At 46.1% G+C, this 23,063-nt stretch overlaps 1 protein-coding gene across 1 annotated transcript in view; it reads right to left on the minus strand.

Moving 5' to 3' along the window:
* LOC133342373 (neurexin-1-like) overlaps positions 1 to 23,063 on the minus strand; it is a 392,466-nt gene that overhangs the window by 86,944 nt on the left and 282,459 nt on the right. Inside the window, 6 exon segments of the mRNA XM_061551493.1 lie at positions 130 to 249; positions 12,709 to 12,882; positions 16,774 to 16,964; positions 19,872 to 19,954; positions 19,956 to 20,254; positions 20,641 to 20,760. Of these exon segments, the coding sequence (XP_061407477.1) occupies positions 130 to 249; positions 12,709 to 12,882; positions 16,774 to 16,964; positions 19,872 to 19,954; positions 19,956 to 20,254; positions 20,641 to 20,760 (987 nt within the window).

Genomic DNA, 23,063 nt, shown 5'->3' on the forward strand with positions numbered 1-23,063 from the left:
GCGGGGCGTGGTGCTGGATACGCACTCCCCCACGGCCTTCATAGGTTCTCGCTAACAGCACTTGCCCCAACAGTCTGCTCAGGCTATATGGGGGGGAATCTTTGCCTTTGTGATGCGTAAATCACTCACGGTCATTGCAGAAGGCGCCCGTGTAGGAGGTCATGGTGCAGTCACAGGTGAACTCTTCCCACTGCTGGACGCACAGGCCCTGGTTGGAGCATGAGTCATCCTGGCAGACGGTGCTGGGCCCTGCAGAAGGTGGGCACGGTGCGACGAACGGCAAACATTCTCATGTTATCACCGATTCGACACCAAACTCTTTATATCACGATAGTAATATTTTTTTCTCTCTCTCTCCATTAAAACTTTTTTTGAACAAGTCGTACCACAGCATCGGTGCATTCGCAGCAATCTCCAACATGAGTTTGTAGTGTGGGAGGAAAATGCTTTTTTTTATCTATACGAGTAATTTGTCCTGAATAAACTGGGCAAAGGGAGGAAAAGGGTGGTTGTACCGCGTAGAATGTTGATGAGGAGGTTCAAATGCCGGGCCGTTTGCCTTCACGCTACAGCGGTTTGAGTGCAGTGTCGATCATACGTATTGCTGCTGTTGTTGTTGTCATAGTCGTGTCCCATCCCTGTTTTCTCAGAAGCCACGGTGAGACATCTTGTACCCCAGATTACAATGCAATCCTCATAGACGCGAGAGCTGCGATGTGCTGTGCCCTTGCGTCGACCATGTCCCCTACCACCTGTGCACGTGTGGACTGTCTCGGATTCTTTTCAGCCAGAAGGATGGATTCATTGCTCCAAACAAAAGGGCCGTGAAGATACTCTTTTTTTAAGCGTACAGGAAGGGGCATGAAAGCTCTGCGGTGTAAATCCTTCAGTGGCAATTTTTCGAGAGAATGGAATTTTTAAGTCTCGGGCTGAGCTTGAAAAAGTTTAGGTATTTTGTCAGCAAATGTTTGTTTTTCAGGGTACACAGATACGAGTTGTGTGTGTGTGTGTGTGGGGGGGGGGGGGGGGGTCCCACTTGGGCATTACATAGTAGTTTTGCCGATTCTATATTTTATTAACTTTTCCTACCCGACTGAGAGACAAGCAAGTTATCAAAAATGTGTCTCACAATATGTCAAAAGAAGTCAAAGTTTCCCAAAGCTGAAATGAGGCACAGGCAGGAGGTGCACACGTGACCCGGTAGGCCTGAGCCGACGGTGTATATTCCTTGTTATTAAGTCGAAGAAAAATTGGATGTTGGCCAGGTAGCTCTGGTGTCAGAGTGTTGAGCTTGGCAATTGCTGATATCCTGGGTTCAAATTCGAACGGTCATATACGATTCAACCAAGGTTTGTAGTGAGTTTCATGCTCTCAACCAGCAAACCAATGATGGTCTAAAAAAATACACAACTTCATTATATTTAGCCTGATTCCAAGAACACAGGATGAGATGTTACTATCCTTTATGCAAGCACTTCCAAGAGTTCATGAACAGTGAGCCTGGTGAAATTTGGGGAGCGCATCGTACATTTAGCCTGCACTTAATTTGGCTAAAATTCCAGCTCTGAGAATGAAAAATGCCAGTTTGACTATCATGCAACGAACAACACTCTGTGACCTTGCCCCCTCCTGTGTGGCATCAGGGGACCATTTTTCGATTTAAAGCTTTCGTGACTGCAGGGATTCATCTTCTTGTTTCTTTCGGTAAAGTCACGTAGAAGGGAAGTAATAAAATAATAAAAATAAAACATAATAAAACAATTCTCACGACGTTTCGGCTACAACGCAAGCAGCCGTCTTCAGGGGACCACTTGAATACACCTCAGCGTTCGCTCTGTGATATTTGCTTCCCAGGCAGGCTGTTCCCGATCACAGAAAGTTTGCGCTGCTCTGCGCAGAATCCGAATGGATTCTTCGTCTTGTAACACGCTGGCCAGTGGCACGATAGTGATCTAATTGCAAAAAGGTCCTCCCCCTAAAGACCCCCCCCCCCCCCCCCCCCCCCCCCCAAGTCTCCGTGGCAGGTGAACTTTCTCACCAAGTGGCATCCGCTGGGTGCGGCGAGTTTACCACGGAGGCTTTTGCGACCAATAACGTCCGTAATAAAGTTTTGCCTTGGGTAAGATCGCGTGAATAAAAATGTGTCGATATTTAAGGCCGAAACAGGGGGACTTCTGCATCATTTTGGCAAATCGCCTGATGAAACTGGTTGTAATGTACCAGCCGAAACGTCGTACTCGCATTGCAAATGTTTGTGGGTTTATTGTCCACCACACCGGTGTGCTGAAGCAGTAACTAAATAGACAGTTTTGTTTACGTGACAAACTTTACTGATTGGCTGTGTGGGATGGTGGCGGATGTAACGGGGTGACCCTGGCTGCTTATATTCCACCTCTGGCCGGTGAAGCGGGTGTCCTGCTGCTCCCCCGTGACTCCCAGGCAAGTGTGGCCTGTGATGATGCCCAAGGAGCACCCGCGTTGACGTACAGCCCTGTTTTTTTTGTCCACCCAATGTTGGATGAGAACCTTATTATGCAGTGCTTGTCCCGGGGATTATTTGACCATGCTTCAGCACCCACTGGTCCGTGTGGGTTGGTCAAGGCAGTAAGCAGGGATGCGGGAGCGTCACTGTGGCAAGATCTTAACTATGTCGCCCGGTATACAGGAGGTCGTGGGTTCGATCCAGACCCTGACACCTGCTGTATCTTTGGAGTTTGCATGTTCTCCCCGTTGTTGCGTGGATTTTTCTCCTGGTCTCCTCTGGATTTCCCCTCCACATTTTAGAATCAACATGCATTTAGATTGTTTGGCTGCTATACATTTGCACGTGATAAGCCCACTCCGTTGAGCTATCATTTGTGGCCAGGTCGCTTCTGAAAAAGAGCCGTATAGCCCAGTGGGCCTTACCTGGTGGAATAAAAAATAGTTTCGTTTGATTCGGGGCGCCGCGCGCTATGTTGGCAACAGTAGCCTCTGAACAATTCGCCCAGAATGGGGCCGATCTCGTCAAAATTCCGGAAGCTTAGATTCCAAAGAACACAGGATGAGATGTTACTATCCTTTGTGCAAGCACTTCCAAGAGTTCATGAACAGTGAGCCTGGTGAAATTTGGGGAGCGCATCGTCAGTAGTGAACCTTCGGGTCCTAGGGTGTTTCGGCCTTTCATACTATACACCCTCCCCAAAGGCGGCCAGCGACAGGGTGATCAATCCTACGCTTGCGTCCCATTCCCAATTAGTCATAGGAGTTGCCTTGTTGTTGATAGCCAACATCCCATGGGACTATGCATGGCAGGGGCGTCCTCCTCCCTGAGTCAAGCATTGTTGACTGCATACCTCCAAGTAGAATTGAGTCTCGGTATTGCTTGGATGGGTGACCATCATGCATAAAACAGGTGTTGTAGGCTGCTGTGGTGAAAAGTGTAACATCTGATTTTAATTGCTGTCATGCAGGAATTGTGTGGCAGTTAGAACTCCCACCAAAAACATGTTTCTCCCAGACTGAAGTTCATTACCAATATATATTTTCTATATATGTCCAATAATGAAAACAATGTCATTTCTGATTACAGTGGAACGGCATACGGAATGGAACATTTGTTAATTGTTTTAGGACATTAGGGAGTCGGAATGTGCACAAAGAGTTCCCGAGCAAATGTAAAATAGAATAATAAGAATCCTACAATCCCGGCCGTGGGTGGGGGGGGGGGGGCAAGGCAGACAGTGTAAGCAATGGTGTGTGCGCTGTGCGAGTGCGGTCGTTGTTTTGGGGTGCTCACTGTGGCGAGATGTTAACTACTTCGCCTGGTATACAGGAGGTCACGGGTTAAATTCCTACATTGACGCATGTACATTTGGAGTTTGCATGTTCTCCCCGTGGTCCTGGGGATTTTTCCCCGGGTCCCCCGGTTTGTTTTCTCCTTATATTGAGAAACGTGCGTTTAAGAGTATCTGTCTGCTGTTAATTTCCACGCGATAAGCCACTTCGTTGAGCTATCAATTGTGATAACCAAGTTGCTTCTTAAAAAAAATAGCTACATAGCTCAGTGGGCCTTACCTGCTAAAATAAAAAGTAGTTTTTAGTTTAGTTTGTCATCACAAGAACGGTTGCTTCCTCCACAACGTGTGAACCCATACACCTGTGTGGGTGGCCAACAGATACACAGATTTATTTTTGCCCTGATGGTGAACTCCGTTTCTGTGAAGACACCTCCCCAAGCTGCATCTCCATTAGCGAGATGGCAACACTACCTGACCCTGGGTTTTCAAGCATTGCCGCCACCCATCGAGCTACACGCGCCACTAAGCACAACCGCATGAGCTTTAAAAAGGTAGAGGTCGCGACCTCTCCTGACGTACAGGGCTGCAGGAGAGGGAGGGTGGGTGCCATTACCCGTGACCCTGGCAGTTATGGGATGGAGGTCAGTCATGCGGCCAACCATTGATTTTGACCTGGAAAAACTTGTAATTTATTTTTTTCTGGACATCGCTGCATTTCCCCCACTCAATGGATGCTGCCAAAAATCGACTGCCTTTGTCCTGTCTCTGAGCTGTGAGGTTTTTTTTTTAGTCGTCAAAATTTTTTTCCCAGTTCTTCATCCGTTTCTAACAACAAAGCCAAAGTGTCATGCGAGATATGGCTGACATTCTCGTTGGTGACACGGGGGTTAAAGGTTAGTGAGAACATGCCATTATTTTGTGGTACGAAAAAATGATTAAGAAACGTATCGTAAAAAAATGTGTGGGTGATGAGGAGGCTCAGGCGTCAGAGCACCGAGCCGAGACGACTTGAGATTTTTTTTAAATTCTGAATTTGGGCAGGCACCCGTAAATAAACTGGGTCCTCAATTGCAACGCATTTATGGTCTGAGCACAATCAACATAGATTGCATAAAACGCCCTTTTCATAATCAGTTTGTTTTGTCGCTTCATTTGGCTCATGTCAGCTTTGAGAGTAAAAATAAAACACATTTGGTGTGCTTGATATACAATGAACGCTCTTTGCAGAGCAATCATATGTATGCCTCAGACTGTGGATAAATTGGCCCCATTGATAGTTACTTCAGAAGTAGTCTATCACGTAATTTTTGCAGGGCCGTTGTCCGACAACGCGTTGATACATTTCTATCTGCAGAGTTGCAAATTGACGCTTTGTCTAATAACCACGACTGCAATAGCACAACCGGGAATATAAACTGAAGAAAATAAAAGTATTTGATCAAAAAAAAATAGAGGTAGCAAAAAACCATCAGTATTGTCTGCAGTCAGTGCAATTCTCCAAAACTAAGAATCAGAATCAGATTATTTATTTATACTGGAGGAATCCGATGGCCTATAAAGCTCTTTTTCAAAGATATCCAGTCGGTGCTGGTAAGAACGTTACAACAAACAAAACAAAAACACGATGAGAGTGCAAAGTACAAGAAAGGTAAACATATCACCCAAACACAAACAAATACATCACTAAACCATCCCCATCCTACCAGGCAAAGCCCACTGAGATATTAACTGAACTCCGTTTAAGTTAGGGGGCGAAAACAAATGAATGTAATGGTGACATGCATCTCCTTCAGAGCGTTATTCACCTCGGAGTAGGCCTGGCACAAACCTTGCAGCTCCCATATACTGTTGAAACGTGCCCGTGTGTTTCCCCAGTAAAGTGTTACAATTATTACAAATTCCCTTCAAACGTGCCATGTACACGCGCGGGAAACAATGCCACACCGGAGTACATTTCTCTTTTTAAATAAACACAAAAATAAACATGATCGTATATTCCTGAGAACCTATAAATCCGAAAAGCCTGAAAAAGTACAGATTATTTCTCCAGCGTCTTATCTGGGCTTAATTTGTGGAGATGGGATGAAACAAGATGAGGAATGACTAAATTAATATAATACCAGTGGCTGTTTTGCAACATCTGTCGGTTAACATGCAGCAAGCATACGTTACCTTCTTGGTTCTTTCGGTGACTTTACCGAAAGAACCAAGAAGATGAATCCCTGCAGTCACGAAAGCTTTACATCGAAAGCATACGTTACTTAAGCATTTGTCTTTGGCACTTAAGTAAGATTGTATTCAGTTTAACACGTAGGATTGAGGGCTTCACCATGCTGGCGAATTGCCCGATGATGCTGGATGTAATTACCAGCGAAACGTCGTACTAAAAAAAAAACTGTAAATGTTGTGGATTCACTCTTCAACACACCGGTGGGCTAAAGCAGTGAACTATTTGTCTTTTGTCAACGTGACACTTTTTTGCTGATTGGCCGTGTCGGGTGGTGGAGGGTTACGACACATTTATAAATAACGCGATCTAACCCAAAAACGTTTATTATGAATAAGATTTTATTCTCATGTCTGCATCTAACAATCCTAGAATGGGAGTAACGCAGTGCTTAAAAAAAACCATACCGCTCTTTTTACAGAAGCCACCTATTCGAGACATGCGTAATAGGTGCCTCTAGTGTGTACAAACTGCCTACCGTTAATTCATATTTGTCTATAAAAAAACGCCATGATTTTGCGGGTACTATAACACATTATCGGCCACACGAACCCGTGACACGCTCTCACTGTGAAGTCATCGCCGGAGAATTGGCACTCCGCTACAGAGAATGCCTTATGAAGCATAAGTGACAAAAATGTGAAATGAAACACTGATATAATATCCCAGAATGTGGTAACTCGGAATGACGAAATATTCGCATAAAGTGCCTCTTTTATTCTACTTATATATTTTCGTCACATCACTTTGGAAGCTAGCAGATGGTGCATGGGAGGAAAGGTGGAGGGGTGGGGGGGGGATAAGAACATCCATGAATTACATTTAAAATTTTTCACCGTGATGAATATAGTTTCCAAGGTTTACGTTAACGTTACGTGTCTAATGTGCTTCATAACGATCGCACCAAACACGTTCGGTACAGTTGTGCTACGTTGTGTGAAGCAGTTGTTTTAGGGATGTACGCACGCACACACAATGGAAATGTCAAGATTCGTATTCGAGTTTAAGAAAATTAATCTTTTTACATTTTAGTTTGAACAATGTAGACGGTCGTAAAAAAAAAATCCAATGATACTTTCATTAAAATATATTGTAAACATAATTTACGTTATATTGGCTCTTGTATCTTCCTCTGCATAATTAACTTTCATGTCGAAGCTAATTTAATTGTGAAATTAAATGATGAATTAAAGCGTATTAGCGTTAATTGTTTTTTTCTTTTTCCTTGGGTTACCCCAAGCTGTTGCTGGAATGGAAGGATCAGAGCTGCTGGAAATCTATATCTGCTTGCTTTGTGGTTATTTAAGACATTCCATTTAATTAGAATGTTTAGGCTGGAAATACTTAACTCCCATCATCATTATCAAATACTGCCTCATGTGCAGAAATATAACATGTTGTGAACTAACACTTTATGTAATGGCCATTATTTACACCAGAGAGATAGCGATGAAAACCCCCACTATCATCTGTCCTCTCTCTTTGCTTTTAAGAAGGGTCTTTGCCAAAAATGTCCTCTAATTAGAGATATAAAACGTAATGTACACGTGTACAAACGTGTATGTACGTCGACATTATTTCACGCCGTACTTTGCCAACCGTGGATAATTGGAGGCACAGTGTGGGGGTGGGGGGGGGGGCGATGAATGACACCCACGGAGATGAATGACACCCACGGAGATGGAGCGATGAGATCACGGGTTGACTACGTATGGTGCGAAAGAAATTCAACACACAGTACATACATCGGCTAATGCAGGAAGCAGATGAATTGTGACATCATGGAACCATCGATTTAAAGCTTTCGTGACTGCAGGGATTCATCTTCTTGGTTCTTTCGGTAAAGTCATCACGTAGAAGGGAAGTAATAAAATAATAAAAATAAAACATAATAAAACAATTCTCACGACGTTTCGGCCACAACGCAAGCAGCCGTCCTCAGGTGAAAACCAGGTCTGTCGAGGCGACAGCGTCTGAATGGACAGACCTGGTCTTCACCTGAGGACGGCTGCTTGCGTTGTGGCCGAAACGTCGTGAGAATTGTTTTATTATGTTTTATTTGTATTATTTTATTACTTCCCTTCTACGTGACTTTACCGAAAGAATCAAGAAGATCGTGGAACCATGTTATATGGAAACTGTGGAGATGCCTACATCTCGCAGTGGATTGATCATAACTGCCGATTATTATTCTTCTGTTCCATTACCAAAAGAAAGCCGCACTGAGTGACATGGCTCTGTTTCAGCAGGATCCTGTCTCGGTTTTTGCAGTCGTGCGTGTTGGTTGCTGCGTATTTTCCATTTCGGTAATTTGGACCGTAATGCCGGCTTACACGATGGCCTACGCTTGCGAATGGCATCACGGGATCTTTAACAACATCTACCGTGGAGCAGATGGTGTGTAAGTTTATCGGTAATACACCGGCATTGTGGCTAAGGGGGCAGCAGCCGGTGCTAAGCCATGTCGCTGCCCCAGATGATAATAATTGCATGCATTCTCAGTTACAAATCTGCTTGCGGATGATGATGTAGGACGTAAAGCAATATTTCACAGCTGGTGCCATTGCTGATGTTGCGTTTGAACTGGCAGGCGAAGATGCGTACCGCGAGAAGAGCCCCACCCGCTCAGGCACGTAGTTATGTCATTGATGTATGTTTTGTACATTATTACGTTACGAAAACACGGCCACTGATTTATTTCCCGGTGTTTAAATGTTATCATAAGGAAAGACAATCGATAACTCATAACAAAAAAATACGTGCGGATTCGGGGACGCTGGCGTTTGGAGTATATTCGTCTTACATTGGCTTTCGCCTGATAGATTGGGAGCTTTTTTTTTGCATTTATATAATGCCAATCCTGCGTGAAATTTTTTGTCAGCAATTCATCACGAAATATTGCATTTTAGGCACGGTGACCTTTTGAATTATGGACAAATAATCATCGTTAATGAAATGCCTCGTGCATGTCGTACAAGATACAATATTTCGTGAGGAATCTCAGGGATGCCATTGATTGGCAGTTTAAATTGTGCGCATTGATTATATTTTATTCTGAATTTAATGCATCTTCTCAAACCTTTCCCTTCCAAATTAAATCATATAGCATTGATTTTTTAACCCGCTTTATGTAAAATTGATTTTCATTTTTTTTGTCTATATAATTCAATTTGTATGATTTTCCATGCACCCCCCCCTCCCCCCAAGTCTGTTTCATACCACACATTCTATTTTTTTATGAGCTTTGAAGTTACACGAATTCTGGAGAAAGACACAAAAAAACCTGGCAATTAGTCGCGAAAAAACAGCTCATCAGAGACCCTAACGATAGGTTAACATCAGCAAACACTGCCATCTTGTGGAGATCCTTATTTCCAAGGGCCCTTGGCTCTCTACGCGACACGTCCATGTTCACACGCAGCAGCTGGTGCTGCTACTGCTGCTGCTACTGCTGCTGCTGCTACTGCTGCTGCTACTGCTGCTGCTGCTTCGTGTTCTTCTGATGTGAATTAAACACTTGCGCGTGACAGCCTCTTTGGCCGCGAATTACTGGTGCTAAAAATTGCACCGTGTGCTCTTATCTGCGCGTGCCCTCTTTGTGCATTTAGTTATTGCGCCAAAAAGTCGTTAAGAACGGCAGGTCAAGATGCTCACAATAATTGTATTCGTGCGTGACAAAGGGAAGCATGAAAGTGCATCGTTGCCGACATTCCGCTGAATTGCAACTGCAGCTTAAGTTTTGCAGAGATAATAATTCTCGGTCGCAATGAGCTTAGATTCACAAAGCGACGATGAACATGTCCTGTGGATTTGCTGCTTGTGATTCCCCTCTCCAGAGGTCGCCGGTTCGATTCAATGTCCCGGTGCCACAGTTGAAACAATGGCGCAAGCTTCTGAATTCCCTGACCTCTGTTCAGCCAGCAGAATAATTGGGTACACCACATTTCGTCAATCAGCAGGCCGCGTGTGGTGCGACAAAGCGTGGGTGCATTCACACCTCTCTCAAGGTGAAGGCGTCTGTGGCCAGCGTGGAAGAGTAGGCCAAATACTGTTCCGAGGAATTCGGTGGAGGCCCTTCGGCCAGATATTGTGTGAGCGAGCAATTGCAGGGCTACCCCTTTTACCTTTTACTGCCTGAACTCTGCACCTGCAGCACAAGAGCCGCCGAGTCTGGCATGAAAGCGTTGCTCTGGCGGAGGGGAAGGTAGTTTTTAACAACCCTTCCTGCACGCAAGGAGACGATGATTAAGTGTGTGTGGTGTGAAGGGCTGATTCACAGATCACAAAGGCGCAGTGCTAAGTTACTTTCCTCGGATGACTCCAAAGAGCACTTCGCTGTTGATCAGCTGATAAAAGGTTGGGCACATATATGACAGAAAGTAAGGAATAGGTCTGTGTCGAATGACAGGGAAGGAGATGAGAGTTGAAGGGAGAGCGAGAACAAAGTGCGAGTGCGGAAATGGGCACCGTCGCTCTGTTTCCAAGCAGCTTAAAATATATTATTTTTGCTGTCAGGTGCCAAGCCATCCGCTTTAATAATCGGAGAACCCGCCTTGCATGTCTGCCTGGATGTGTCTGTCTGGAGTGAGTACTGTTTGACCATTTTCTCGAGGTCTATGTCCAATGACCTGTTCATGTACATTAAAGAAAGACTTCTTCATTGTCAGCTTCGGCCATGATCAATCCGCCCGCTGGTCCCCCCATCACAAAAAATATGTAGACATTATGAAAGCCGAGTACGTGGCCTTCTATCACATTAAAATAAATGAACAGGTTACATTCTGCTGCTGTGGCACAGAAAGTCAAAACCAGAAAAAACTATTCAATTTAACACGGAGACTTTCGCGACCAGTATCATCATTAATATTGGCATGTTCTGTTTAAGTGACAAACATTAATAATGGGCTGTGTCGGGTGGTGGCGGGTTTAACGACATTATTTATATTTACGCGATCTAACTCCCACCCCAAAAAACCTACATTACAGTAAATAGAGTGCCTGCTTAAACAAATGCTGCTGGAAAAAGCTGACGGGACGACATTACATGTTATTTTACACAGAGACATGGACCTCCTCTGTCTATTTTTGATGATGTTATGATTTTGTGGTAAGAACTACTGTTCTTGTATAATCAGAAATACGTGGCATGCAGTTTCAGAGTGGCTTACGTGCAAGGCGCATCTGTATTTAAACTTATTGATTTGTATGCGATTGATTTTACTATTCACTCACAAATTCAAGCACAATTGTTTAAAGATTGCATAGACCTAAACCCTATAAAGCTCGACTCTGCATACAAATAATTTAAGTCACTGCGTTTTTATGCATCTCAATATTTCCCAACAGCATTTCAGTGTATTTATCTGAGTAAATAAATCACGAAATATGGTGAATATATTACATTTTTAAACAAACATATACTGCACCTAAAAATATACTGCGAATATATAATACATTTCAGTACTTCTGTTGAACATTATTTTAGGAACATATCACGTTAAAATCATCTAACTAATGCCTCATCTCATCTGATTGTTAAAAACTGAGAGGGTTGAGCCTGGTTAGTACTTGAATGGGAAACTGCCTGTGAATATCAGGTGTTATAGGTTTGCAATATGATATCTATTTTTTTTATCCCATCTATGTGGAGCTCTGAGATTGACCCAAAGTATCAGGTGAGTGCGACTGTCTGGTCAAAGTGAGTTTCTGGTAAGTGGTGGGGTGGTGAGTTGGCACACTAGGGGGTCCAGATGGTGCATCTACCAGTCATCTCAGTCAGCCAACCCATGGCACCTGCTAGGTCTGTCCCGAGACCTCCTAATGTCAGCAGTGAGCCTTCGACACTTCACGTGGCCTCAAAGTGCACCTCGTCTGGCACAGACGCCGTGGTGACGTCACCGTGACTTAGTGGCGAATGGCGGGTTATTGGTATTGGGTGGTGGGTGTGAGTGTCTGTTGAGTGTGAGTAGTGAGTGGTATCAAGTGAGTATTGTGTGTCTGGTGAGTGTTAGATGATGGACAGCTGAGCGTTAAGTGTCATGTTACACCATCCATATGATGGGTTACCCTCTAGCAAAGCGCCTCCTCTGCAGTTATTTTAACACCATAAGGCACTTGCAAATCATCTGGTGTGCTGGAGCTAGACGAGGAATGTTGTATCATAAGAGTGAGAACTGGCTACGATTTGGGGATGCCTTAATCCAGGAGTGGATAGCTCACGGCTGTTGATGATGACGATGATGATGGTGATAATCACGATGAGGATAACCCGCATCGCGGTGCATCTGAACGAGCTCGCTTTGTCCACAGGATCACCTGGCACAGGCGACGTCACCGTGCCGCAGTGGGTCATTTACACCTCAATATTATGGGCACGTGCACGCGGGTGCAGTAGGGGAGCGGTTAGCGTGCTGCGCCACGAACCCGACGACCCGAGTTCGAATCCCACTCACGGCCAACACCAGTGACGATCATTTGAACCCGTCCTGGGCCTCGACTCAGCCTTAAATGAGGACCTGGTGTGGTGTGTAAATGTCGCCACTCGGGAGACAAAGGTGGTCGGGCGTGCTGCTGGCCACCCGGCCCCTGGTGTGCCATCCCGGCCTTCATGGGCGCTACTCGCTAACAGCACTTTCCCCAGCAGTCCGTGACAGGCTATCTTTGTCGCTGTTTTTGTTTTGTGCGTGCGCGCGTGTCTGGCACCTTCACATCCGCGCTCGATTTGCCCCGAGCGGCGCAGGGCGTCGTCCAGCAGGTCGGGCAGGCGGCCGTTGAGGTCGACGGAGGCCAGGCAGCCCTGGAAGCCGTCCCGTGACACCACGAGCTTGTGGAGGCCCGAGTAGTGTTCGCGGGGCAGCCCGCCCACGAACAGATCACCTGTCACATGCGACGGCACAGAACAGGCAAGAAGGTCTATCGCACCTGTAGGCCACTTGTTTCTTAGACTCATACCGGTGCTCGATGTCAGAATAGTCCCATCTGGTGGGGTGGTACTCTTAGGTTTTTTCGGTAAAGTCACGTAGGTAAAAATAATAGAAATAATAATAGAAATAAAAGAATAAATCATGACGTTTCGGAGGCAACACAAGTCTCCGTCATCAGGTGGGACCGTCACAGCTAAAATTTACTGTATCAAGTGTTGGGGTGGTGCTGTTGTGTTGTAATGTAAGTGTCTGGTTAGCAGTTGGAGGATTATAGATTTTAGCTGCGAGGTTGCTTTGAGATGGTAGCACACACTTGGATTAATACCGCTGCAAAGGTGGCGTTGCGGTTGTGCCGAGTGGCTCCTCGATGTGTTTTCGGGTTGTCCCCGGCCTGACGTCTCCGTCCTGAAGAAGTGCCAAGTTTATTTTGTCTACCCAGGCGAAAACCCAAAAGCGAGCAGGAGAGTCTCATTTGTAACGCTGACTTGGGTCACCAAATGATGAACGCAAAGCAAATGCAAATCGGAACAAAAACAACTGTGTGAGAACGAAACCGGCACTAGTTGAACACACATGTGTAGGATGGACAACAACCAGTGCCGCATTAGCCTCGTAGCAAAAGTAGCTACGTATGCTATGGGCCCCGCACTTTCAAGGGCCCCGCGCTAAACGCATTCAAGCTATCAATTCAGGTTCAGTGATTCTGCACTTGCTCTATTACTATAGTACTATACTGCCTTAAACTTTTTTGAACGAATGGGTGTTTAAGGTGAGCGATATGTCGTATTATCTGGCTGTATAACAAATGAAAAAATACAATAACTTTACTGTGCAAGTAAAAAATGTGTGTTTTAATATTTACGTGTTTTTATTTTTATTTAGGGCCCCTTCATAACACATGCTACAGGCCCCGCACTAGCTTAGTCCGGCACTGACAACAACAGGAAATTAAAAGTGCGTTTTTTCGGGAAGGAACCAGACAGAGAAGAAGACCTAGCAGAGAACGGCTTTGACGACGACGACGTAAGAGATCGGTGCCAACAAGACCTGGCACTACCTTGAGCAGATTGGCACGAGGCAGAGGAAAGTGGCAACAAATGACGAAACGTACAGTGGACACCGAATACGGGCCATCAGCCCATGGATCGTGATGATGACTGAAGAAGCCGTCAGCACTTGGAGTAAAACGTCGGACGTCATGCCAATCAATGCGCGGTACAACCAGAAAGCCACAGATTTGATGAATCTGTGAGAAGCTTTGAATGTTGTCCCCTCAAATGCTTGGGTTGACCTCAGGTTCTCCGTTTTTCCTCCCCCACGTCAAACAAGCCATGAATGGATGTTGCCGAACACCCCGATGTCTGACTCTCCTGCTTGAACACGAGCCCTGAGACTCACCGATGCATTCTTGGGGAAATAAACATAATTATTACATTCATTAAGGATAGCTGCACAATGTTTGTTGTTCGTTTTATTTTGCGCCGTTCATGCAAATTGCATCTCACCATCACACGTGGGACAGCAGCCAGGTGATGAGTCCCGGGACAACACTTGCCCAAGCTCTGTGGTCCTCTATACATTGAGTTGTTTTCAGCCAATTAATGCGACTGCACGTGGGACAGGGGCAACGCTGTCAGATGTTACCGCCTGCTCCTGGCGATCCAGGGCCTGGCACCACCTATACCGGTATCGGTCCACGGCCCGGGGGTTGGGGACCCCTGCTATAGAGAGACTGCAGTTTTATTCGTGTTTCAAATGAAGCAGCTGCTTTACTGCTAAGCGATGGCATGGATATTGTCAAGGCTGCTCTACCATTGCTTGTAAATATCCCAAAATAAAATAATTGGTGTTATTTTGATGTCATGGATATGGGACGGCTGCTCTACCATTGCTTGTAAATATCCTTTAAAAAAATCATTGGTCAAATTCTTGATGCTCTTGGGTCTTTCAAGTCTCGACAAGAGTTTGTCTCCACCTGCTGGTGGCGGTTGGCGATTGCAATAATCCGGCTGTCAACTGGTTTGTGGGTTTTAATAACCATTCGTGGGGTGGCCTGTTGACACAAATCACCCGGAATGTGCCCAGATCTCATCAGAGATCGGGAGCTCTGAGCAGGATTGAGCCGGGACAGGGCTTCTAGTGGCAAGCATCGTGCATGTCCAGGTTGTTACATTCTCCATCGAGGTTACGCGTTGAGCGTCAGAGGGCATTGCTGAAACATCCAATGTTGCACTGCGCTTCAGTGCTCCCACGTTTGCCTTCCCGGCCTCCACCAACCCGCGCTGACCAGCGTGGTGAAGTATGGTCAAGTAACCTCCTTAAAACCTGCACGGCATGGCATGCGGAGACTCGCATCCAGTTGGGGGATTGACAAAAGGGCTGTGCGTGTACATTTATGGGTTGTCTTTAATCACTCTACCACAGCTCTCAGCATGCGAATAACAGTTGTGATTGCATTGTGTGCACGGCAAGAGCAATAATACACACACACACACGCGCCCCAGGATACAAATGCACATACCGTGCATACCTCTAGGTTAATAGAATACAAATGTTAAGTGCCTGTTACATTTTGTTCTCTTACCCCGTGGAATGACTGAAGTGCATTGTAACAGCATGTTTACGTGTTACAAGTTTCACAAAGCTTGCCTTCATTTACATTCGTGCAAGGCGTGAGTCACCGCACTCGAACAAGTTCAAGCGAGCACACTTCTGTGGCCTCTCTATGTGTGCTGTGAAGAAGGGTTATTGCCCGAAACGATGCCTGTTGTGTTTTTTTGAAGGCCACAGTGATTTTGACGAGTGCGTTCACATTGTTGTTTTAAATTGTGCCAATGCAGTGGCAGCACCATCATCACCAGATAATTATATAAATTATTCTATATTATATGCTGCAATGGACCGAATTGTCACGAATAATGAATGATTGTGCCGGTGGAAGTCATCGTAAGTTAGATTATTATTTGGGGGGTGCAGGCAGAATTAAAATATAATCTTTGTTACAACATAGGACTGCATTTCCACAAATGGCAGAATGTCTGATTGTGCAGGTGGCGATCGGCATCTAACAAGCGAGTTTGAGTGTGCCGCCAGGTAAGGTTACTTAACACTTGGGAACACGGTTCGATTATAGTCTGACCACTGAGCAGTGGAGAAAGCAGAGTTATGCATCGGCTTCTGATCAATTGTAACCCAGCGTGAGTTCGTACAGGCCAAGAGGGCCCTGTGTCGGTGTGGCAATTAAGTGGTCACGTGAACCGAGTTGACTAAAACGAATTGAACATTCATTTACATGCACTGCTTGCACGGGCAGACGTAGTCACTGCTTACCATTGTTTCTCACAGCCGGTACGTGCCCGTTGACGCTTTCTATCACTAGGATTCGTCACCTGTCCTGGTTTTTTTTGCCCAGATGTATCCCTTTTGTAATGCAGCTTGAAAAATCTGTAAATCTTCCCGGGACTTTAAACGTTACCAGCTTTTGTCATTAGCGTCATACTAATGCAGCAATCGAGACGATGCATTTAAATGTAGTTCTCTCGCCTCTTGTGACTGTGAGATATTCTTCATAACCCGTGATATCCCTCTGTGGTTTTTCTTTTATTAACTCAGAGGTGGTCAAAGCTATCCTGTGGCCCATGAGCATCGCATGCTGATCACACGCCGCTGCTATCGCCGCCCTACTCCCGGCACAAGCTTGCCTCTCGCACCGCACGGTGACCGCAGACATACGGACGAACCGACGTACGGCAAGCTGGAGCAGCAGCAGCAGCTGCAGCTGCAGCAGCAGCAGCAGCTGCAGCAGCAGCTCCAGAGGTCAGCACGAGCAGCTCGGGACCCTTACCCTTGAGGTCGAGGTTGCGTGCCTCGTTGCCGTTCTGTGTCGCCATGTCCCTGTCCACCTTGAGCGTGTGCAGGTTGTTGGCGTCGCGCATGACGATCACGCTGTGCCACTGGTTGTCGTTGAGCTGCCCCTCCGACTTGCCCTTGATCACGCTGGGCCCCTTGCCTAGGTCAAAGGCGTAGTGCAGGTACCTGTAAGGCAGGGCACGCGCACGCCACGGCCTGGGGTCAGGGCAGCGATGGAGGGCGTTCGAGGGGAGGCGAGCACGCATTGTGAGCCACGTGCGTGCTCGCGGGAAACGCAGCACGTGTTACGGTCGCGTGGATAACGTGAATCGAACTGTGGAGGGAAAAATTGCGGTGGTTTTCGGTTAGTCCACTGCTGGATGAAGGCTTTCGAAACGCCATTACGGGGGGGTGTTGGAATACATGCGTGGGGAGCGGTGGCGCAGTGGTTAATGCGCCGCGCTATGAACCCAGCCGTCTGAGTTCTGTTCCCGCTCACAGCCAATATTGGTCGTAAAAAATATGAACCAGGTCAGGGCATCTCCTAGGTAGACTCGGCCTTAAATTAGTAACGGCTACCGTGTGTCAGATATCTACTTCATATATCTCTTGCGCCGATGTGTTTTTTTTAAAGTTAGTGTTACCTGTATTGTCCACGAAGACGCTGACGATTACTTTGCCTGCAGCACGAACGAAATGTTGTCGTCAAACTGTGGCAAATACCAGGCACTAAACCGGTACGGTTGAATGATCTGAATTTTAAAAAGGTCCTAAGACATTCACATCCAAAGTAAAAGATGCGCTGATGCAGGCCTCTTCCTCCACTCTCTTCCTCTCTCCCCCCCTCTCCCCCCACTCCAAACTTGAATGAGTTTGTGAGCACAGTGTTCGTTGCAGAATTTAAACCGCCCTATGGTCTGCTTATTTGTCGGAGCTGCACAAGAGGCCATTGTACCTTGGTGTCAAAAACACATAAAGCATTGGCAATAAATATTCCAGAATAGCAAAGTGCGCCTTTCTTAATCCAAAAGCTGCACTACATTTAATGATAATAATAATAATACTACTAATAAAAGCTTTACGGAGAACTTGAAAACTTTTGAATAAATAAATGCAACCACATAAATATGGGTGTGGATATAAAGGTGCTAATTTATAGCTTCTTTATTAACACTATATCCGCTGTTGTTTTGTGACATACCATTAATACATTTTACGAACAGTATTTAGATGATGTATAATCGCAGTATTTTTTTTCTCTTACAAGGGTGAAATTAATTTTCACTCGCTGAATATTCGGGATGCCCAACACGGCTGTAAATTGTTTTTAGTTACACTTGCATGAATCTTCGTTCTTGGGAAAGGGAGTAAATTGTGAATATAGCGGTGCCAAAAGTCATCAAACTTCTTTTTATGGCTTCGGGAAGGTTCACTCTGTGCGACCACGTGCAACAGTGGGACACGGTGGATGAGGTACAACGCCGCCGCTTCGCCACGCAACATTGCGACCGCCTCGGTAAATGCACGCATAACTTCCATTTAATGGACTGTAAAGCAACATCAATCGACTGAGAAATCACTCGAGTTCGCGCCGTAGTGTGTGAAAGATTTAAATGCCCTGGAGCGCTGGATGCCACGGCATTGAGCGAGAGACGGGGGCGAGCGGGGGGGGAGGTTGGCATTGAGAAATATTTTATATTGTAAATCATAAGCGCCAGATGAGGTCATCCCTCTAGCGTAGTCCTGCGAGCTTCGTGAAAATATTGACAATGCCAGACCCCAACCGACTCCTTCCTCCTTCAATGTGAAATGCATCACAGTACGGCGATGCTTGAATTAGACTTCTCTATGTATACCTTGCAATTGCTACGAAGGTACTTTAAAAAAAGTGTGTCTCGAGTTTTCTTCAATTATAGCATTTTCAGGTAGGGGTTGTGCTCGCATAGCAAAGCTGTTGGCGCACGGCACCATTAGTTCGATTCCTAGCCATGGCTAATATCACGGCAAGTGATGTCTAAATCTGCACCTACCAGCATGGTGAAGTGTCATCAATCAATTCCCACAGCTGGCAGAACGTGGGGAGATGCTTATCCAGTAGCGGATTGACGAATGGCTGTAGATTTCTCAATACATCCCACATTTAAATATATGCATGTGGCTCTATATTGTAGTTGCATGCACATATTATATTATAATATTCCTATTATAATAGTCCTATTATAATATAATGCACGTTATTTTTTCTGTTCTCTAGCCCTCCCCGTTAATAATGTAATTGTATAATATTGTTTATTTGGCAGCAAAATTGTAAAATTATTGGATTCCATTGATCATTCGTGTCTTTTGTCATGTTCATCATCATCATTACGACCATTATCTAGCCACTGCTGGATGAAGACCTCTTCCATCAATGCCATCTCTATGTCCTGCGATGCCACAATCCATGTGTAATAATAGTCGCTCACAGCACTTTCCGCAGGGGTCATTAGCGACGCCTGCAAAGCAGGGATCGTTTTTTTGTGGGCTCTATAGAAACGTTCAAATGTCACTAGGCTTTGGCAGCGAATGTTTGCCCTCGCTCAAACCGTCTTGCCGCGTGACCCCCAACTGCTTACATGCGCCCTCCCCTGGATCGGACAGGCTTTGTTCGCGCTGCACGGTACTCAGGATGCCACTTTATTGCTGGAGAAAGCTCCACGAAATCGCTCGTCAATACCACGCATTTAGGAGCGGGGACTTTTTTTTTCTTTAAGGTCGGTGGGCTAATGTCCACAGCCTACGGGCCAGAGGCCATCAGATTTTCAGTTCCGCTGAACAGGGTCGAACAGCCACGCGAGCGGAATGAGTTTCAATTGTTCCTTGCAGGGCCAAGATTTGGTATCAGGACCCCAGGGATCGCAGGCTCGGCATTCCGATACAGATGTGGCTAATGAAAGAAAATGTACTTTGGTAAACGTGTCCTTGCCGCTGCTGATCATTGAACATCTGTCTCCGAATGCCCACAGCCATACACGAAGAGATTGCTTTTTTTCTTTTCTCGATTTCATTCCCCCCCCCCCCCTCTTTTCCGTTGTCCTTTCTGTTTAGGCTCACCCTTGCACGAGCTCCAGTGCGATGAAGTCGGTGCCGTCGCCGCCGTTGTAGAGCAGGAGGCCGTCGGGCGACATCGTCTTGAAACTGGAAGAAGAGGTGCATGGCCGCGTACGCCTGGAGCGTCGCCAGCGTCAGGTACGAGCTGCGCGTGCGGAAGGTAACGGGGTCCGCGATGATGGTGCGCAGCCCGAAGCGCGCGTTGATCTCGCAGAGCGCCACGTCGCCATTCTTGCACAGGTCCAGGTAGGGCAGCCCGTTGAAGACCAGCGACTGCAGGTGGCCGATGAAGTTGGACGGCACCACCGAGGTGTACCGCCGCTCCGTCATGATGCCCGTCTCGATGTTGTGGAACTCGAGGCGGGTGTGGTCGCCCGCCATCTCATCTGCGGCGCGGCGCATGACGCGGAGATTCCGATCAGATGCTCCCCCCCACCCTCCATCCCCTCTCGACATGTGGCTAAGTCGCCCTCGCATTGCAACGTCGTTTCGGCGTGATTGCGGAATTGTGGCCGTGCAAGTGGTGCACTTTCTCACAAAGTGTCCAAAGTGACCGATTGTCGAATAATTATAACAACAAAAGAGCGCAAAGGATTTTACATATGGTCAACTTCTAGCGTGCGCACGGACACATTTTACTTTTCAACATTACTCACAGCAGTGTGCGGTGAATATTTAATCTCGTCATGCTTTAAGTGTCGTGTAAGGGGCATGCATAATGTAACATTCACGGCTTTGGCATGGAGCGGTTGGTACTGCGCGCTGCCATTACCTTCTTTGGAAACCTCGTCGACGGACAGTTTGAGCATTTTTCCGCGCCGGGAGACGCGCACGGTGTGCCACTCGTTGTCGTTGAGCTTCTGGCCTGCGTGCAAAACCTCCGGCCCCTTGCCTGCGCCGCGGGACGGAGAGAGGGGAGCAATGAAAAGGCGGCAGTGGGGGGGGAGCGGAAGAGAACACGCACACACCCGAGCGCGCATCTTCAACGCAATGCTCTGGGCAGGTGCCGTCAACAGGTGAGCCCCTTCGCTTGGAGAAATGGTTCCCCACAGTGCACTTCCAGTGCTGTTTCCCCATGCATGGGGCAAGTGGTGTTTCTAATCAATGTGGAATTGGTTAGACTAGAGCCGGGTAAGTAAGGCAGTGCTTTTGTTCTCGCCATGTGAGTTTACTGAACTCTCGGGAGAGATGGAAACTTCCATTTGGTTCGGCCTTATTATGGATAAATCCCCACTAATTGTTCTCCCCCCCCCCCCCCCCACTTTACATTTATACAGATTTGGAATGCGCACCCATGTGTTATTTGGTGAATTTTATTTATGTAAATTTTTCTTTTTAAACAACCCGATCAGAGGTTGTGATTTGTATCAGAATTAAATATCAATTGGAGTGGCCGTCACTGCTCTTGTTTGCAGGGTGCGTTAACAGCGCGGATACAATGTCAAGACTCGTCTATTGCACTGCTTGAGAAACATAACAGCTTGTACGTATGTTGAACTTATTTCGCACAGTAATCGGAAGTGCGGCAAAGGACCACAAACTAAACACAGAAAGCAGTTATAAAGAAATTAATTTTCAATCTAGATTTAAAAGTGCATAGCTCCAGTAGCTTCCTAATATCGGAAGAGCATTCCAGACGGCCGCAGAAGCGCACCCGAAAGCTCGTGATGCGGTGACCGTCTTTGTTCGATGGCTAGCCAAAAGCCGCTTTGAGGATGACCGGAGTTCACGTGATGGTGGTTTATGCTCCTTGACGACATCAGCAAGGTGATGTGGTTCATTTGTGGCAAGCACTTTGTCTGTAACGAGTCCGACCTTATAATGTATATTCAAAGCGGGACAGGCAGTTTCGGAAGCCAATGCAGCTCGGCGAACACTGGGTTGGACATGGTCGGATATAGCCTCTGAGCTTATTTGGGTATTTTGGTTAAAAAAATTCCCACTTTTACTTGGGATTGATAAATGCTCACGAAGGCTTCTGTATGTTTTTTTGTGTGAAGGTTGTGCCTTGTAGTGTTTTCCGATAACTTAATTAAAGTTGGAATCATCTCTGAATTATACGCAACAAAGGGAACAAATATTCCACAAAATTGTTGGAATAAGAGGCCTGTGTATTACACTTTTTAATTTATAATTATATGAAAGAGGTTATTTTTCAATCTCAAGTTGGTCCGTTTGCACGTCGTATGTTAGAAATCGACTTTTTTCCACAAATTTAATTTCATAGACGTGGAGTGCTGGAGAAACTAAACTAAAGTACGTGATTAAAACTTTTAATTTCTCTAAAGGCACAAAGAAATCTATTTGGCACTTTTATCTACCAGATTTCACAAATTAGATTCATTTCATGTTATACTCTCATGAGTTTCAATTATTTAAACGTCTGTCTAGGGGTTTTCTCGGGAATCGCCAATAGAGTTTTATTAATGCTTTTTATTTGCTGTAATGAAGGAACATGGCAATTGAATCCCATGAGCTTTGACAAGAGGTTTAATCTATTTAAGGGAAATTCCCAGCCTTACATGTTTTAAATATGAACGTGGAAATATTAGTCTTGACTGGTTTATTTTTTGCATTCGCGGTGGATTTTCAGTGAAATTCTGCTGCTGTATTTGCACTCGTTTGTGTTTCTTGGCGTCGTCCGACATTGTGTCGTGAACTCCTCTCTCCGCGTTGCATCGTTACCCCCTTTCCCACCGTCCCCACACCCTTTCCGACCAGGAGGTGTGGAACGTGCTGAATAATTGAGGCTTATCGATGCTTTTCAAATGAAATGAAAATTCAAAGCGGGAGAGGCGGTGGCCGCTGCTGCTGCTGCTGCTGCACATTTCGGGGGCGTCAGCCACAAACCCCTTTTTATATTGCACCAGTAGTTTATCGGTGAGCGGTGGGTGGGTCTCGGCCGAATTAGAGAAACTCTGTCTTCTCTGAATTAAAAAGGGAATTCTGACGGCCGGCGTATGCCTTTGCACCGGTGCTACCGCCCTTCAGCACTTGCGCGATGGCTCGTTGCTGTGCGGCTGAGCTACGCTCTCCTGCCACTGTGTGGCGATCTTGCTTCACGTTCTTTGCGTGCTCTCACCCTCTGGTAAACGCATCGATATTGGACGATTTACGGTGTTGTGCCGTACAGCGCTCTGATGTCTTTTAAGAGTTGTGCTACGTCTCTCGTTCGGCACGTTTCACTCCGGGCAC

Source organism: Lethenteron reissneri, chromosome 14 (assembly GCF_015708825.2).
Source record: "Lethenteron reissneri isolate LAM-NWPU_2019-01 chromosome 14, ASM1570882v1, whole genome shotgun sequence".
Lineage (NCBI taxonomy): Eukaryota > Metazoa > Chordata > Hyperoartia > Petromyzontiformes > Petromyzontidae > Lethenteron > Lethenteron reissneri.